This window comes from Balaenoptera acutorostrata, chromosome 3 (assembly GCF_949987535.1).
Source record: "Balaenoptera acutorostrata chromosome 3, mBalAcu1.1, whole genome shotgun sequence".
NCBI lineage: Eukaryota > Metazoa > Chordata > Mammalia > Artiodactyla > Balaenopteridae > Balaenoptera > Balaenoptera acutorostrata.
In genome coordinates, this window is record NC_080066.1 from 168040590 (window position 1) to 168059759 (window position 19170).

The 19170-nt window shown below is 35.0% G+C and overlaps 1 protein-coding gene and 1 pseudogene across 4 annotated transcripts in view; one reads left to right on the forward strand and one right to left on the reverse strand.

Annotated features, from left to right (window-relative positions):
* Window positions 1-19170, forward strand: part of TC2N (tandem C2 domains, nuclear) — a 46894-nt gene that overhangs the window by 7780 nt on the left and 19944 nt on the right. For all 4 annotated transcript variants that reach the window (XM_007180863.2, XM_057544315.1, XM_057544317.1 and 1 more), the window contains exons 2-5: window positions 8755-8877; window positions 10236-10469; window positions 16773-16940; window positions 18397-18488. In XM_007180863.2, coding sequence (XP_007180925.2) covers window positions 8811-8877; window positions 10236-10469; window positions 16773-16940; window positions 18397-18488 — 561 coding nt within the window. In that variant the 5' untranslated portion in view covers window positions 8755-8810. The remainder of the gene's footprint in view (window positions 1-8754; window positions 8878-10235; window positions 10470-16772; window positions 16941-18396; window positions 18489-19170) is intronic.
* Window positions 11694-12377, reverse strand: LOC102997320 (ribosomal biogenesis factor-like; annotated as a pseudogene).

Here is a 19170-nt window from a genome sequence, read left to right on the forward strand (position 1 = left end):
GTTCCTGAAAGAAAAGAGATAGAGAATGGGCAAAAGCAATATTTAAAGAGATAATGAATGAGAATTTTTTAGTACTGGAAAATCTACCAGTACAGGTGGAAAGATACTAATCACAGATTGGTTATTCAGGTATACCACAATTTGTTTATTCACCTGTTGATGGACCTTTGATAGTTTCTGGCTTTTGGCTTTTGCAAATAGAGTTGCTATGAACACTAATGCACCAGTCTTTGTATGGACATAAGATTTCTTTTTTCTTGAGTAAATACCTAGGAATGAAATGTCTGGATCATAGGGTAGGTGTATGTTTAACTTAAACTGCCAAACTATTTTATATTCCCACCAGTTGAATATGAGAGTTCTACTTGTTCTACATGCTTGTAAACACTTGGAATGTTCAGTCTTTGCAATTTCATCATTTCTAATAAGTGTGTAGTATTATCTCATTGTAGTTTAAATTTGCATTTCCTTAATGAATAATGGTTTTGAATATGTTTTTAGGTACTTTTTATGTACTTTTTTTGCCACTTGGAGAAGTGTCTGTTCAAATCCTTTTTAAATTGTGTTATTTTTCTTTTTATTATTGAGTTGTAATAGTTTTTTTATATTCTGGATATAAGCCCCTTATTGGATGTATGATTTGCACATATTTTCTCCCATACTCTAAGTTGTCTTTTTACTTTTTTTTTTTTAATTTAAAAAATTTTTTTAAATTTATTTTTTGGCTGCGTTGGGTCTTGGTTGCTGCACGCGGGCTTTCTCTAGTTTCGGCAAGCGGGGCCTACTGTTCATTGCGGTGTGTGGGCTTAGTTGCTTCGCGGCATGTGGGATCTTCCCAGACCAGGGCTCACCCTTGCATTGGCAGGCAGATTCTTAACCACTGTGCTACCAGGGAAGCCCGATGGTGTCTTTTGAAGCACAACATTTTTACTTTTGATTAAGTCTAATATATCAATTTTTTCTTTCTTTTTAATAAATTTATTTTATTTATTTATTTTTGGCTGTGTTGGGTCTTCATTGCTGTGCACGGGCTTTCTCTAGTTGTAACGAGCAGATGCTCCTCTTCGTTGTGGTGCGCGGGCTTCTCCTTGCGGTGGCTTCTCTTGTTGCGGAGCATGGGCTCTAGGCGCAGGGGCTTCAGTAGTTGCAGCATGCGGGCTCAGTAGTTGTGGCTCGTGGGCTTAGTTGCTCCACAGCATGTGGGATCTTCCCGGACCAGGGCTCAAACCTGTGCCCCCTGCATTGGCAGGAGGATTCTCAGTCACTGCACCACCAGGGAAGCCCTCAAATTTTTCTTTCATTGCTTGTGCTTTTGGTGTCTTATCTAAGAAATCATTGCCAAGTTCAAGAAGAATTACTCCTATGTTTTCTTCTAGCAATTTTGTAGTTTTAGCTCTTACATATAGATTTGGATAAATTTTTACTTAGTTTTTGTGTACAGTGTGAGATAGTTGTCCAAATTCTTTTTTTTTTTTTTTTTTTTGCGTGTGGATATCAGTTGTCCCAGCATCCCTTGTTTGAAAAGACTGTTCGTTTCCCTTTAAAGTTTTTTGGCACCTTTGTAAAAATCAACTGACCATACATGTAAGGATTTATTTCTGGGTCCTCAATTTTATTGCATTGACCTATATGTCTGTCCTTATGCTGATACCAGTCTTGATTACTGTAGCTTTGCAGTAAATTTTCAGGTCAGGAAGTATGACTTGCAACTTTGTTCTTCTTTTTCAAGATTGTTTTGGCTATTCTGTGTCTTTTGCATTTCCATGAGTTTTAGGATTACCTTATCAGTTTCTGTAAAGGAGCTGGAAGGGATTTTTATATGGATTGTGTTGAATCTGTAGACCAGTTTGGGGAGTATTGAAATCTTAACAATATTATGTCTTACAATCCATGACCATGGAACGTCTTTTCATTTATTGATGTCTCCTTTTTTTTTTTTTTGAAGACTTTATTTTATTTTATTTTTTTAAATTTTCTTTATTTTTTTGGCTGTGTTGGATCTTAGTTGCAGCACGCGGGATCTTCACTGAGGCATGCGGGATCTTTTTCGTTGCAGTGCGTGGGCTCCTTGTTGCAGTGCGCGGGCTTCTCTCTAGTTGTTGTGTGTGTTTTCTCTCTCTAGTTGTGGTGCATGGGCTCCAGGGCACGTGGGCTCTGTAGTTGTGGCGCGTCGGTTCCAGAGTGCGTGGGCTCTGTAGTTTGCAGCACACGGGCTCTCTAGTTGAGGTGTGTGAGTTCAGTAGTTGTGGTGTGTGGGCTTAGTTGCCCTGTGGCATGTGGGATCGAACCCACATCCCCTGCATTTGACCAGGTATCGAACCTGCATCCCCAGCATTGGAAGGTGGATTCTTTACCACTGGACCACCGGGGAAGTCCCTATTGATGTCTTCTTTAATATCTTTTAGTAATGTTTTGTAGTTTTCAGTGTACAAGTCTTGCATTTCTTTGTTAAAGTATTCCTAGGCATGTTAGGGTTGTTTTTTGTTTTGTTTTGTTATGTTTTTGCCTGTTACTATGAATGGAATGGATTTCTTAATTTCATTTTTAGGCTGTTCATTGTTAGTATAGAAATATAACTGATTTTGTGTATTGATCTTATATCCTGCTACTGTACTCAACTTGTGTATTACTTCTAGTAGGTTTTTAGTGTATTCCTTTGACTCTTTTTATTTACAAGACCATGTTGGTCTGTAAATAGAGTTTTACACCTTCATTTCCAATATGGATGCCTTTTATATCTTTCTAGTCTAGTTACCCTGGCTAGAATATCTATTACGTGTTGAACAGAAGTGGTGAGAGTGGATCCTTATCTTTTGCCTGGGTTGAGAGGGAAAGCATTCAGTCTTTTAGCAGTTACTATGATGTTAGCAGTAGATTTTTCATAGATGCTCTTTATTATGTTGAGAAGATTCTCTTCTATTCCTAGTTTGCTCAGCTTTTTAAAATCATGAATGAGTGTTGGATTTTCAAATCTTTTTTTGGTATCTATTGAGATGATCATATAGTTTTTGTCCCTTATTCTACAATATAATGTATTATGTGAATTGATTTTCAGATGTTAAACCAATGTTGCATTCCTGGGATAGATCTCACTTGTTTATGATATATAATTCTTTTTATAATTTTCTGGATTCAGTTTGCTAGTATTTTGTTGAGGATTTTTGTGTCTATATTCATGAAGAGTATTCATCCTTCTACTTTTAACTTATTTGTGTCTTTATATTTAAAGTATGTTTAAGTAGCATATACTTGGGCCATGCTTTTTTTTATCCAATCTAACAATCTCTAACTTTTGTTTTTTAAATTTATTTATTTATTTTTGGCTGTGTTGGGTCTTTGTTTCTGTGCGAGGGCTTTCTCTAGTTGTGGCAAGCGGGGGCCACTCTTCATCACGGTGCGCGGGCCTCTCACTATCGCGGCCTCTCTTGTTGCGGAGCACAGGCTCCAGACGCGCAGGCTCAGTAGTTGTGGCTCACAGGCCTAGTTGCTCCGCGACATGTGGGATCTTCCCGGACCAGGGCTCGAACCCGTGTCCCCTGCATTGGCAGGCAGATTCTCAACGACTGCGCCACCAGGGAAGCCCCAATCTCTAACTTTTAATTGGCATACGTAGAGCATTCACACTTAGTGTGGTTATTGATATGGTTAGGTTTAAATCAATCATCTTGCTTTTTTTCTGTTCATCCCATCTGTTCTTTGTTTACCCTTTCTTCTTTTTATGCTTTTATATCAATTGAGTATTTTAAGGGTATGATTCCATTTGATCTCCTTTGTTGGCTTATTAATTGCACCTCTGTTTTCTTACTTTAGTGGTTACTATAGAGTTTATAGTACATATTTTTAACTTCCCACAGTCTACCTTCAAATGGTGTTACATATACCGCATCACATCTTCTACAAGGACCTTACAATAGAATACTCTATTCTTCCCTGCTGGCCTTTGTGCTATTGATGTTATGCATTTTACTTTTACATATGCTATAAACCCCACATCACCATGTTATTATTTTTGTCTAAGCATCAATAATCTTTTATAATAAATCTTACATATTTATCTGTGGTACTCTCAATTCTTTGTGTGTGGGTTTATATTTCATCTGGTATTATTCTTCTACCTGAAGGATGTCCTTGAACACTTCTTGTAGTATGGATCTGCTGGTGGTGCATTCATTCAATTTTTTATGTCCAAAAAACTCTTCTTGTCGCTTCCTTTTTTGTAAGATTTTCTTCAGGTATCAAATTAGATGTTGACAGTTTTTTTTTTTTTCCTTTCAATACTTTAAAGATTTTTGCTCCACTGTTTCCTTACTTGTATTGTTCCCAATGATAACTATGCTGCTATTATCACTGTTCCTATGTATATAACATGTCTTTTTTTTCCAACTGCTTTTAAGATTTCCTCTTCATCACCGGTTTTGAGCCATGTTAATATGATGTGCCTTGGCATAGTTTTCTTCATACTTCCTGAGCTTAGTGTTTGTTGAGTTTCTTAGACCTGAGCTTTGTAGGTATCATATTTGGAAAATTTTATTATTATTTCTTCAAATATTTTTTCTGCCTCCCCCCATCTTCATGAATTTCAATTACATGTATATTAGGCTGCTTGAAATTGTCCCATGGGTCACAGATGCTCTTTTCATTTTGTTTTTATTCTTTTTCTCTCTGTATTTCATTTTGGGTCTCTTATTACTGTACTTTATTGTTTCTTTTGCAATATCTAATCTGCTATTAATCCCATCCAGTGTATGTTCCATCTCAGACATTATAGTTTTCATCTTTAGAAGTTGGATTTGCGTCTTTTTTTGTATCTTCCAAGGTTCTATTTAACTTTTTGAACATATAGAATCACTTATAACTATTTTGATGTCCTTAACTGTTCATTTCATTGCTGTGTTGGTTCCAATAGATTGATTTTTCTCCTCATAATTTTTTTCCCCTTCTTTGAATGTCTGGTAATTTTTTATTGGCTGCTACCAGACAATGTAAATTTTACCTTGCCTGCTGTATATTTTTAGATTTCTGTAATTATTTTTTACTTTGGGCATAGTTAAGTTTCTTAGAAATAGTTTGATCCTTTTGAGTCTTGATTTTAAGATTTATTAGGTCAGACTAGTCTTTAGTTTAGGGCTATTTATTCCCCACCACTGAGGCAAGACTCTGAGTCCTCTACTCAGTATCCTGTGTGAGGTTTTTCCAGTTTTGTTGGTGGGGACAGGCATTATTACTGACCTTGGTGAGTGTTGTTATGGTCTTTTAACCTTTTCTGGTGGTCTTCCCCCAGTCTTGTGTAGTTTTCTTGCATGCATTCTCTGATCAACACTCTGCTGAATACTTAAGTGGGACCCTCTACTGATGTCTGTGCTTCTGTCTGTGTACACATCTCTACTCTCCAGTAATCCGTGCAAACTCTAGCTCCCTTATTCTTATTTATATAAACTTGTTTCCTTTTATGCATCCCTCTCCCATCTTCTCCAATTCATTTTGATTGACTCAAGGCCGTCAGCTTTGAAAACTTTACCCCCAGAAGTAGTAATCATTTTTAACCAGTCCTCTCACATTCCCCTCATGATTAATGTTAAGTATTTGCAAGCTTACTGAGGTCAGAAATGTTGTTTGATGAGTATGTTAGGAGTTTTTATATAAGCTAGTTATTATACTTTGTTTCCTTATGTATCAACTACATATTTGCTGAGTTCCTGCTAAATTACCAGCATCATACAAGGTTCTGAGTTTTAAGTAGAAAGTGAGTACAACATTGTTTCTGAAAAGTTTTTATTCTAGTAGGGGAGATAGAACAGGTGTCATGAAATGTCATGAAAAATGTAAAACTTTTTTTTTTTTTAATTCACTAGATGTTTAAAGATGAGAGAAATTAGTATGATCTGGGTGGTCAGGGAATGCATCCTCTAAACTGAGACTGAAAAGGGCCTTTGAAAAATGTATAAATTTAAAAAACCCCAGAAATCAGTTACAAGGTATAATGGAAGAAAAGGTGCCATTTAGCCAAACATTTCATAGGCATACACTAAACAAGAAAAGTTCAAAATTTATGAGGAAAATTGTAAAAAAAACTCCCAAAGATACAAACATAAACTTGACTTGAACAAATTCTGAATAGGAAGACTCAACATCCTAAAGATGTCAGGTTTTTCTAAAATAATTTCTAAATGTAACATGATCCCAATAAAAATATCATCAGATTTTTTTCCTCCTAGGTCTGGACAGATTATAAAGTTTATTTGTAAGAACAGATAAGCAAGCATAGCTAGTAGAACTTGGAAATTGAAGAACAGTAAGGATGGGAGGCTAGCCCTGCTAGATAATGAAACATATTATAAGCCATAATAATTTTTAAAATGTGGTATTGGTTCAGGAATACAGATCAACTGAATAGAAGATGTAAAACCAAAACCCAATGGTGGGACTTCCCTGGTGGTGCAGTGATTAAGAATCCGCCTGCCAATGCAGGGTACAGGGGTTCGATCCCTGGTCCCAGAAGATCCCACATGCCATGGAGCAGCTAAGCCTGTGCGCCACAACTACCGAGCCCATGTGCCACAACTACTGAGCCCATGCACCACAACTACTGCAGCCCACGTGCCTAGAGCCCGTGCCCCACAACAAGAGAAGCCACTGCAATGAGAAGTATGCACACCACAACGAAGAGTAGTCCCCGATCGCCGCAACTAGAGAAAGCCCGAGCACAGCAACGAAGACCCAACACAGCCAAAAATAAAATAAATGAATTAATTTATTAAAAACCAAAACCAAAAACCCAATGGCATGTAGAAATTTAGTCTATAATAAAAGCAGCATCCTAAAATCAGTGAAGAAAATAGGAATTTTTAATAAGTGGTGTTTGTGATACTGGGATAGTCAATTGAGAAAAGCTAGGATTGGATTCACTTCTCATACTGTACCAGGATGTACAGTATTCACACACATATATATGTGTATATATGCATATTTGTATATACAATACACACTCCCCCTCCTTTTTTGCATAGCAGAAAGCACCATCATCAAAGTAAATCAATTTCACTAGTAAAGTGAAAAGAGGATGACAAACTGGAATAATGTTTGCCGCTTCCATTATGGACATTGTATTAATCTCTCAAATATATAAAAATCCTCTAAAACTGAGGAAGAAAAGGACCAATAACTTTATAGAAAGATGGGCAAGAGATAATGAACAGTGAGTTCATAGAGACAAATACATATTAGCCTTTATATGAAAAGGTGCCCAACCTGATTTATAATAAGAGGTGCAAATTAAAACAGCACAAGATATAATTCCTTTCCTATCATATTGGCAAAAGTCCAGCACTTTGACAAATATTCTCTTGGTGATAGATACAGGTACTCTCATACATTGCTACTGGGAATGCAGAATGGTACAACTTTAGAGAGAAATTTAGCAATATTAAACAAAATTACACATATATTTACCTTTTGACCCAGTAGTCCTATCTCTAAGAATCTGTCTTACAGATATATACTGGGAAATATCTGAAAATATGTGTGTACAAAGTTACTGTGTCACTATTTCTAACAGCAAAAGACTGGAAACAATCCAAATTTTGATCTTGATTTGAAGAAAACAACTATAAAAAAATATTTCACCATAGGGGAAATTTGAACATTGGGTAGTTGATTATCTTAAACTTTTTAGATGTGATGATGTTATTACGGTTATGTTAAAAGAAAGTACCTTTTAGAAATACTTGACATTTACAACCCATTACAGTTACTGTTTATTTTGATGCTCAAATTGATCCATGTTTAGCCAGTAGAACCCCTTGGATTTAACTCTTGAATCCTTCAGCCACATCTTTTAGAGATAATTACTTAAATATTTATGAGTGAGATTATATGATTGGAATATTTTTCAAGATAATCTGAAGGACAGGGTTAGTAGAGAGATAAAGATGAATTAAGATTTGCCTTGAGTTGATCATTGTTTAGGTCGTAGGGGTTTTGTTATACTATTCTATCTTCTTTTGTATGCATTTGAAATTTCCCATGAAAAATGTACAGGTAGTAGGCATAAATGAAAAGAGTGCATTTGGAACAAAGTCATTGAAGCCAACGTGGGCAATTGGCTTCTTAAACAATTTTATGTTCCTGGTAAATCTAAAACAGACTCTCTTTATTTCCACTATATCTTATTTGTGGTTTAGTTAGCTGGTGTGTGTGTGTGTGTGTGTGTGTGTGTGTGTGTGTGAGAGAGAGAGAGAGAGAGACAGAGTTTAGAGAGAGAGAGACAGAGACAGAGAGAAAGAGAGTTTAAGATAGATTTTTCTGTTAGTGTAATTCTCAGTATTAAACTAACTCATAAAATATGAAGTTGTTTGTTTATTGGCCCTCATTATAGGGCCTTTGGATTACCAAAAGAATCGATTTGGAGGAAGTGAACATTTTCTCACACTTTCTATGAGTGTCATATTTTCTTGCAAATTTTATTTGGACGTTGATTTAGATATATCAGTCGAAAGAGAAAATTGAGGGTGGAATTTTTTTCAGATTTAACATTAAGGTTGTTCATTTAGTAATTTTTAAGCATGTCATTTTAATAGCTTATAAGGAGCCTAAGTTATATAAAATTGCATAAAGGAACAAAAATCTATTTTGTTCTAAACATTTTTGCTTTGGAGCCCTCATTGTGTCATAGAAAGACAGATAATGTGATTTATTTAATGATATTTAATGACATTAAGCATGATCATGTTAACTTGTTTTCTATTCTACCAACAGATTAATATTAAAATTGGAAATTTGTATCTTTTGCTGGATATTGGAGATTGAATGTAATGGCAACAGAATTTATAAAGAGTTGCTGCAGAGGATGTTTCTATGGTGGAACAGAAAAGCACGACTGTGAGTTTTGCTTTGTTTTGATTTCAACATTTATTTAATGTCTTCTTTATTTGTGACATTTTGTGATATAAATGTAAATGAGACATGTTTCCTAACTTCACCGGGGAGGCAGAAACATAAATATAAGGCACACTAGCTCAGTATGAAAGTACCTTGGAGCATAGGGGAGAGAGAGATGAATTCAACTCAGGAGACACTCTAGGACATCACCACAAAGAAGATGATCTGTGGTATGGAAGTCTGAAGAGGATTTTAGCAAGCTGAGTGGGAAGAAGGGAGTACGAGAAGGTGAGGATTAGACATGAGTATTACAGGTGGATGAAATAGTATGGGCAAAAGTAGGGAGAGAAGTATTTGGGGGATAACATACTCTGGCAAATATTTTAATTTAAATACAGAGAATTTCCAATTTACGAACAGTGCATTAAAAAGTGCCTTTCATGAATGAATGAATGACCAATAGAGAAGAGACCTGTAACTTTATCAAGACCCACATTTATCAAGGACTCTGGGAGATTTCGCTTTCTATTGCATGGTTTCCTCAGCTCTTCAAGGTTATGACTGGAACTTTATTTTTCTCTGGCTCTTTCTTATATTTCTTTGTCTAAAGCATAGCTTCTTAGTATGTTTTTGAGTATGAAGGCTTCTTTTTTGCAATAGAACATTTCATAAATTCCAACACAATAGTAGTTGTACTTCCATTCAGTCTATAGACGGTACTAACTGTACATGAAGATTAGCTCTAGGTGTCCCTTACCTCCCCATCCTAAGTCACACAGCTTAGGAATCGCGTATCTTTCAAGATAATGGACAAAATAGGTCATAGAAGCTAGTACAGGGAGAGTCGATATTATTCTAGGGTCAAAGTACATTTTATATGGTGGTTTGGTAAAGATTTTTGTAGACTTCGAGACCTTTAGCTTCTTTTCAAAGTAACTTTTGGTATTTAAGACTGAAATTAACCATTAGTATTGACAACAAGAATTGTTTTGTTGACAATATTTTTATTTAAATGACTAGATTATTACTTATTTGAAAGCATTGTGGAATTAACTACAATATAAACTTGTTTTCCATCTATGGGCTCTTTTGTGGAAATGAGACTCTTTAAAAACTGCTTTTACCATTATGATAAGTTAATATACTTTGGCAGTAGTATATTAACTTCTCAAATATTGGCTAGACAAAATTAATGTAGATTCCAGAGTGCTTGATAGGACCTAAGAGTAGTTTCTGTATCAGCAGTTTCTTTTAAAATGATTAAATAAGTACCAAAGCGTGTTAGGTTTAGATTATTATATATAAATCTACATACATATTTGTGATTTTTTTTCTCTTTTCTCTTCTTTTCTACGCAGTATCTGTGGAAAGAGACTTTAAAGCAACAGTATCAAATAGTCAAAATACTGCTGTCTGTAAACCTCCATTGACTTCCGTTTCTGTAAAGCCTCAGGTTGGCTGTACTGAGGATTATTTACTTTCCAAATTACCATCTGATGGCAAAGAAGTACCATTTGTGGTGCCCAGGTTTAAGTTATCTTATATTCAGCCCAGGATGCAAGGAACGCCATCACATTTGGAAGAACTTGAAGGTAAACAGTAAAATGGCAGGATTTAAAAATCAACATGCAGCATTTAAATGCTGTTACTGCTGTTATTTTGCTCTTTTACATATGTAAAGATATAAAATATCTTTTATGTACAAATTTTACATTTCATTTTTTATATGTTCTGCTGTTTCTGTAGAGGAACTTACTGTACAGTGTTTTTGAAGTCCATTATGAAATCTGATCACAATCAACACATTTGTGTGTAGATTTGGCCTTTTTAAAGGAATAACATAATTGTAATATGTCAGTTATTCTTCACACATCTAGAAAGAAAAAAAATAGAGGAATTATTCTGTTTTAGATCAGTAAATACAGGAAGTAGTCTTATTATTTTCTAAAATTTAGTGTAAAGAGAAATAAGGAAGCAATGAAGTATTCTTTCTTCCTTCCCTTCTTTCTTTATTATTATACTTCTCAGTCTAAATACAGTTCCCAGCCTAAACAGCCACTTGAATGAGGTAGATTCATTGGCTGAATTTTGGCTGATGTTGTAGAGGCCAATGGACTAAGGAAGATAAAAGGGAACAACATGTAACTCTTGTATTTTAGAAATAGTTCATTTTAGTTCACTGAAACACTGTCATTCACAATGGTTTATTCCCCTCAAAATTTTATAATGAAAAATTTCAAGCATACAGAATAGTTGAAAGAACTTAATGGTGAATGCCTGCATATCCACCACATAGATTCTATCATTGACATTTTACTATTATACTTTATCACATAACTATCTATCCATTTTTCTAACCATTATTAATCCTTTTGAGGGTAAGGGGAGAATGCATTTCACAGTAAATTGCAGACATCAGTACACTTCCCTCTAAATACTTAAGCATATATATCATTTACTAAAGTTTAGTTGTTTACAGTTTTCTTCTTTTGACATAAACTTTAAACACAATGAACTGCCCAAATTTTAAGCGTGTATTTGTTGAGCTTTGACAAATGGATATACCAATGTAATCCAAACTCCTATCAAGATCTACAGTATTTCTCTAAATATTTTTCCTGCCCCATCCTTTCTCTCTTCTCCTTCTGGGATACCAATTACACATATGTTGGACCTTTTGATATTGTCTTATGTGTCTGTGAGGCTTCTTTTTTTTCCACCTCTTTTTCTCCTCTCTATTCTTTTTATTTGTATTTTTTTGTATAAGACATTTAATTTATTGGTCTTTTGGGGGAATTTGATGCATCACCAGTGTATTATAACTGAGCCATTAATCTTGTAGCTTCATCAACATTAACTGGTTCATTTTCATGATACTGCTGAGGAGTCAGCTGTTTTCTGCAGAGGTTCAAGGGAAAGGCCTTTTGAGAAGCTGCAAGTTCTTTTGTATATCTACAGAAGCTTTATTCACTCTTAACATTTTCTTTTTTTTTTAAAGATTATTTATTTATTCATTTTATATTTTTTAATTTTTGCTGCATTGGGTCTTCGTTGCCGTGCATGGGCTTTCTCTAGTTGTGGCGAGTGGGGGCTACTCTTCACTGTGGTGCGCAGGCCTCTCACTGTGGTGGCTTCTCTTGTTGCGGAGAGTGAGCTCTAGGCGCACGGGCTTTAGTACTTGTGGCATGTGGGCTCAGTAGTTGTGGCTTGCGGGCTCTAGAGCACAGGCTCAGTAGTTGTGGCGCACAGGCTTAGTTGTTTCGCGGCACGTGGGATCTTCCCAGACCAGGGCTCGAACCCATGTCCCCTGCATTGGCAGGAGGATTCTTAACCACGGCGCCACCAGGGAAGTCCTGTTAACTTTTTCATCACTCATAATGTTTATCTTCTTAAGATTAGTGGTAACTGGTTTTGCTTTAGTTTCAACCTTTTAAGCTTTTTTGGCTGGCTATGTGGAATACATTCCTGGACTTCTGCCCTCTTAGTTTGTTCTTGGCCATTGTCTCTGATACCCTCGTGCAGCTGCTCAAGTTCCAGGTGACGCCATCTGCATGCCTCTCCTTTCTGTTTTTAAGGCTGGATAATAATGACCTAATTTCAAGTTCACTGTCTCTTTCCTCCATTATTTCCATTCAGCTGTTAAGTCCGTCCAGTGAGTTTTTAATTTTAGATGTATTTTCAGTTGTAATATTTACATTTGGTTCTTTGTTTATAGTTTCTATTTCTTTTCTGTGATTTCTCCCCCCCCCCCCATTATTGTGAACCTATTTTCTTTTAGGTCTTTAACATCTTTGTCTACTATTCTAATATCTGGGTCATCTAAGTTTGGATTCTCTGGATTGTCTTTTTTTGAGAATGAGTCACATTTTCCTGTTTCTTTGTGTGGAGTAATTTTGGATTGTGTTCTGGATGTTGGATATTATGTTGTGGAGACTCTGGAACCTGTTACATTACTCCGATGGGTTTTTTTTTTTCCTTCCTTCTCTCCCTCCCTCCCTTCCCTACCTCCCTCCTTCCTCCCTTCCCTCTCTTCCTCCCTCCTTCCCTAACTTCAGCAGGCAATTAACTTGGTTGTACTGTGCTGCAGATTCTGTGTCTTTGGTGGCAGCTGCTATCTGAGCTTAGTTTTTTTATCCTTAGTTGGAGTCTGTCCCACACATGTGTGGTTCAGGGATCAGCCAGACATTTGAGCAGACTTTTAGTCATAGAATTTGAGGTTTTCTCCTTTCCAAGACTCCCACCTTACTTTCTAGCAGCTGTGGTTGCTCTGAACTCTGCCCTCTGTTCTTCAGGCCAGAAAGACTGTGGGTTTTCTACTGGAATTTTATCCACCCTGCACAGTGCCAATTTTGGCCTGCCCACAGGCTAAAAGTCATTAAAAACAGGTGGCCATTCCCCTTTGTCCCAGAGTCAAGTGCTGTTCAGAATCCTCACTACTTTTGTTCACTCTCTGGTACCTTCAGGGTATTTTGTTTGTTTTGGTTTGGTTTTGGTTTAGAGTTTATTGTAGTTATCTACAGGAGAGTTGGGTCTGGTAGGAGTGATAATTTTTTTTTAAGAAGCAAGGAAAGATGAACCTTGAGCCTGGCCTACCACCCTGTTTTGCACATCAGCAGTGTCTCTCCAAAACAGTTTTTAAAAGTTCTGGCTCACAGGATACCCTGATCAATTGATCTTTCTCTTTCTCTCGCACTTGTGAACAACATTGGGGTTAAACCATATAAATGGTCTTGTAATCTGTTTTATTCATATCATATATTGTGACGCTTTTTAATGGCTCCATAGTACTAAATCATATGGATGTACCATAATTTAGTTAATAAATTCTCTATTTTTAGACATATCGGGTATTTTATGTATTATTTTCATTATCAGAAGATAAGTTAGAAGTACCTACCTGGCAAATGTTATAGTTTTCTTTTGTCTTTTTTTTTTTTTTTATTGTATCACTAGAAAACAGATTACTTTTTGAGTGAGAAATTGGTTTACACTTAAATTATAGGCTCAATAAAGATCTGGTAAAGCCATCTGATTTTTAGCGTATTGGAGAGAAAATTATTTTATTTAATTAGAGTCAGGAAAGTATTCTTGGTGCCTAATTATGGAAGTCAAACATGTGTATCTTGTATGTTTACATGAATGTGTGAGTGATGGGCTGATATGGAGATTTTGAGAAGGTAGAGCAGACCACTATCAATAATGACTAAAATTATGTTTCAGATGTTTTAAATTTGTTAAGTTGCATTGCTTACTTGCTGATGGATCTGATTATAGCTGCAGCTTACTGCTTTGATAATAGATTGTATTATTAACATTTTACTGTTTGCTTCATCCCATATCTATCTACCTATCCATTAAGAGAATGCATTTTGAATAGATATTGAAATTTTTAATTGGGCTTTTGAGAGGTATAAGCAATTGTGCTACTTTACGTTTAGTTTTATAGCACTGTGATTCTGTAAATTGAGAGAAATGCCTCTTGAACTTTAAAAATGATATCTTTTTAAGGGGAAAATTGGAATTCTTTACTGACTGACTTATAAAGGAAAAATGGAATAAGAATATTCATTTTTAGGGCTAGCCTAGAAAGGTAGAGAGTCATCTTTGGTGCTACTGCTCTTGACAGTGCTACTCTTATTACCATAAACAGACTTTTGTAGCAGTGTTTATGTGCTGAACGATTTAAGAGTTAGCTTATAAGGTGTACAGGCTCCTTATAAGGCTCTCTGGCATCATACCTCCCTCTTGGCATCCCTCTGCCTTTGTACAGGGCTTGGATTGTACACATAGTTATTTGAACCAGAGTGTGAGGATAAGATCTCACTTCATAACCACATATTTTCGTTTTCTTTTCTGAACTCAGTGTGAAGCCACCTGTTTTATTGTTTAGCTTTTTCAGAAAATATTAGTTTATACTGTGGTTTCTATTTTAAATGGGATAAAAAGAATTAAAAGATGGTGATGATTTAAACATTTAAAAAACTTTGTCTATTTATTATTTCTAATGTGAGTCTTTGAAAGGAATTTGATCTATTGTTTTACCCTTTAAAAATTGTGAGATATAATACACATAGAAAAAAGGAACAAAACAGAAATTTACAGCCCAGTGATTTACTACAAGCAAAATACGTGTATGGTCACCACTCAAATAAAGAGAGTGTTACTAGTAAAACAAAAGCTTCCATCTTCCCCCTTTTCAGTCACTCTAGAGTAATCAGAATCCCAGTTGTAATAATCATCACTTTCTTGCTATTTTTACTTTTTACCACCTAAGCACATATCCCTAAATGTTGTGGTTTAGTTTTTTTCTGTTTTCTGACCTTTATATAAATGAAATTATATATTCAATATATATTCTTTTGTTATGGGTTTTTTATATAAATGAAATTACATATACAATATATACTCTTTTGTTATGGGTTCTTTATATAAATGAAATTACATGTTCAGTATATATTCTTTTGTTATGAGTTCTTTCATTCAACATTATGAATGAGTGGTATCTCACTGGAGTTTTAACTTGCATTTCCCTCATGACTTATGAGATTGAACACCAGGTCATGTTTATTGGCTATTTGGATAGCCTCTCTTCTGAGGTACCTGCTAAGTCTTAAGCCAGTTTATATTTGGGCTTGCCTGTCTTTTTCTTACTGGTTTGTGGGAGTTCCTCATATATTATGGATATGAGCCCTTTGTCAGTTATATATGTTGCACATATCTTTTCCCACTCTGTGGGTTACCTTTTCAGTCTCTTAAATAGTCTTTTGACAAATGGGAATTTTCAATTGTAATGTAGTTAGGCTTATTAAAATTGTTTTTATGGTTAATACTATGTTCCATTTAAGAAGTGCTTCCCTGGTCTAAGACCATGAGAACTTTCTTATAAATTTAATTAAATATAGAAGTTTTATTGGTTTGCCTTTAACATTTAATTTAGATCTACAATCCACATGGAATTTATATTTTGTGAATATGTTTTGTTGGGATGAAGGGTTCTTTTTTTCTATATCAATATCCAATTGTCTTATCACCTTTTTTTAATTTTTTTTTTTTTTTGGCCGCACTGTGTGGCTTGTGGGAACTTCTTCCACCAGGGATTGAACCCGTGCCATGGCAGTGAAAGCCCAGAATCCTAACCACTAGGCCACCAGGGAACTCTTATCACCTTTTAATGAAAAGATCATTCTTTCCCACTGTTATGCAGTGCCACATTGATTATAAATCAAGTGTCCATAAAATGGGTTTCTCTTTCTGAGCCTTCTACTCTGTTCCATTGATCTTATTATTGTTCAAATATTCTATTCTTAATACTGAGTAGAGCAAATCTTTCAGTCTTGTTTTTCTTCTTAAAGATTATTTTTTGGTGTTTCTTTGTTCTTTATGTTTACATATAAATCTTTTTTATTCTTCTTTTCGTTATTTGATTTCTAACTTTATTGCATTGTGGGTATGGAACATACTCTGATTTCAGTCCTTTCAAATTTATTGAGACTTGCTCTGTGTATCTCAGCATGTGGTCAGTTTTTATAAATGTTCTGTCTTTGTGAAAAGAGTGCATCTCCAAAAAAATGATTATCTTTTTACTTAAAAGATGTTCTTTCTGCAGTAGAAAAATAAAGGAAACTCAGGTCACAAAATGTAGAATTGTCTGTAGGGCAAAGAGGAATGCCAGACATTTATCAGACTGTCTTGAGAGCAAGGTTCATGGCTGATTCCTGGGAGAATACTCCACACAGTTAGACCTGAATAAACATCTGCTTATTTTTTTAGATATCAAATGCATGTGATTTAGTATTACCTGAGACATTTTTTTCCCTTTGACTTTGGTACACCAGTTGTTGGCTAATAACTCCAAGAAAAGGGTGTTGTAAAACTTTAGAAACACTTGCTTTCAGGATCTGCCAGAGCATCTTTTGGAGCTAGAAAGGTAGAACTTTCCAGTTCATCTCAGCATGGACCCAGCTATGATGTATATAACCCATTCTATATGTATCAGCACGTGTCACCTGATTTGAGTCGGCGCTTTCCTCCTTGTTCAGAAACAACGAAACGATATGGATCGGGTATGAAAAACTTTTTCCTCTTTGTCTTTTCTCTTTAACAAATGTAGAAATCAAATTAAATCTAAATTCTGGAAAAAATGATTCATCTTATGAAAAACAATTTAAAAATAAAAAGAAAAGCAGGCTTCAGAAGTGATATGATAAACATCATAACTTCTCTGTGGTTTATATCTAATGTAAAAATGAAAGATTAATGAGTTATGTATATTGGTAGTTCCAAGTTCCATTTTGTTTGTCCTTTTTCTAAAGAAATTTTATTTTTAGATTTTGCACATCTTATATAACATCTATCCATTCATATTCTACAACAAGTATTTACTAGCTCTATTTATTTTCTGCTCTATTCAGTGAAAATGATGAATTTAGAAACTAATGATGAGATTAGAAATGTAAACAAAGAAAATAGAAAATGCCTAAATGATTACCAATCTTCGTTAGTTTAATATTTGAAACTATCAATTATAGACTATCTGTACGTATCTGATTCACAAAATTTTCACTGATATTCAGGAAAAATATATAGCTATCTCAACCACTGAATTCAGGCTGAGGTACTGAAATAAAGTAGAAATACTTATTTAAATATGTATTTCAGCACTGTGCTAGACTATACAATTATTATACAGAATTCCATTCTTCAAGGATCTTATAGTTTAGGAAGGAAACTACATATACAGACTAGAAATATAACAGTACATGGAATTCAATATTGTAATAAGTGCTCATTAAATAGTTGAATTGCATTTAGTACAGAGGACTTACATCCTCTTAGATTATTCTTCTGGGATGAAGAATTGGATAATGTAAGCAAAAAGAATGAACTTTTCCTGCTTGATATTTGATGTGGATGTGAAAATGTGTTGTTTGATTTGTGTTGGTTTCTGTTTCAAACAAAAGTAAAATAATTGAAAAGCAATTTTTAAACTTGATTAGAAGGCTTTGTCTCTTAAGTAGATTTGCATATAATATTCATGCTATATTTCCTATAGAGATTTAGTTCATGGTAATTAAGTAGAATTAAGTGTTTCTCCTTTTTTTTAATGTGTGTGTTTTTTTTAAATTTATTTATTTATTGTTTATTTTTGGCTGTGTTGGGTCTTCGTTGCTGTGCGCGGGCTTTCTCTAGTTGCGGCGAGTGGGGGCTCCTCTTCGTTGCGGTGTGTGGGCTTCTCATTACGGTGTCTTCTTTTTGTTGCGGAGCACGGGCTCTAGGCACATGGGCTTCAGTAGTTGTGGCACACAGGCTCAGTAGTTCTGGCTTGCGGGCTCTAGAGTGCAGGCTCAGTAGTTATGGCACATGGGCTTAGTTGCTCCGCGGCATGTGGGATCCTCCTGGACCAGGGCTCGAACCCGTGTCCCTTGCGTTGACAGGCGGATTCTTAACCACTGAGCCTCCAGGGAAGTCCCTGTTCTTCTTTACTATAAAAATAAGTAATTTTCTCATGTCCCTTTGTAGTTTGTGACTTAAGGACTAATAGACTTCCCAATTCCCCTGGACTGAGCAAGTCTATGTTTGATCTTACAAGTTCATCTCAGCAGTTCATTCAGGTAAATTATTTATATGAATTTAATTATATGCAGTCATTTATTTTCAAGCTAAAAATTCAGAAATGTGTGAATTACATTAGGAACAACATGTTATGTATCTTTTGTAGATGTATCAATCCTAATAGCTAAAGAATAAACGCTTGGCATTTCCCATGTGCGTTATTTCAGGAAGCTCTCAGTTGAATACTAAAAGGCAATAGTTTTTCTCTTGTTCTTTTATGAATCTTACTTTTCTCATGGTATGTAATGAGGCAGTCTTGAGGCAGTTGGAATTTAAAATGGTATACTTAAAAGTGCTTATTGATTTGACTTTCCTTATTGAACATAACTACCTAGTTAGTAAAAATTAGTATTTCTATTGAGATGTAGAACTTTAATTATTCATTAATATTAACACAGTGTTCTCCTATTTTTTGAAATAGAATTGAGTTTTTTGATGTTTAAAAAATGTTTTTTTAAAATAAAGTAAACTGTGATTATTATTTAAAAAGCAGAAAACAGAATTAAGCAAGGTACAAAGACAAATCACCTATGTTCCTATAACTGAAAATAAAAGTGCTATGAAAATATTGTTATATGTACCTGTGGACATTTTTCCATGTGAATGTATATGCATACATTTAAATGGAAATGTATTCTTAATAATCCTCAGTTGAGTTAATTTTTTGCAGAATTAATTCTT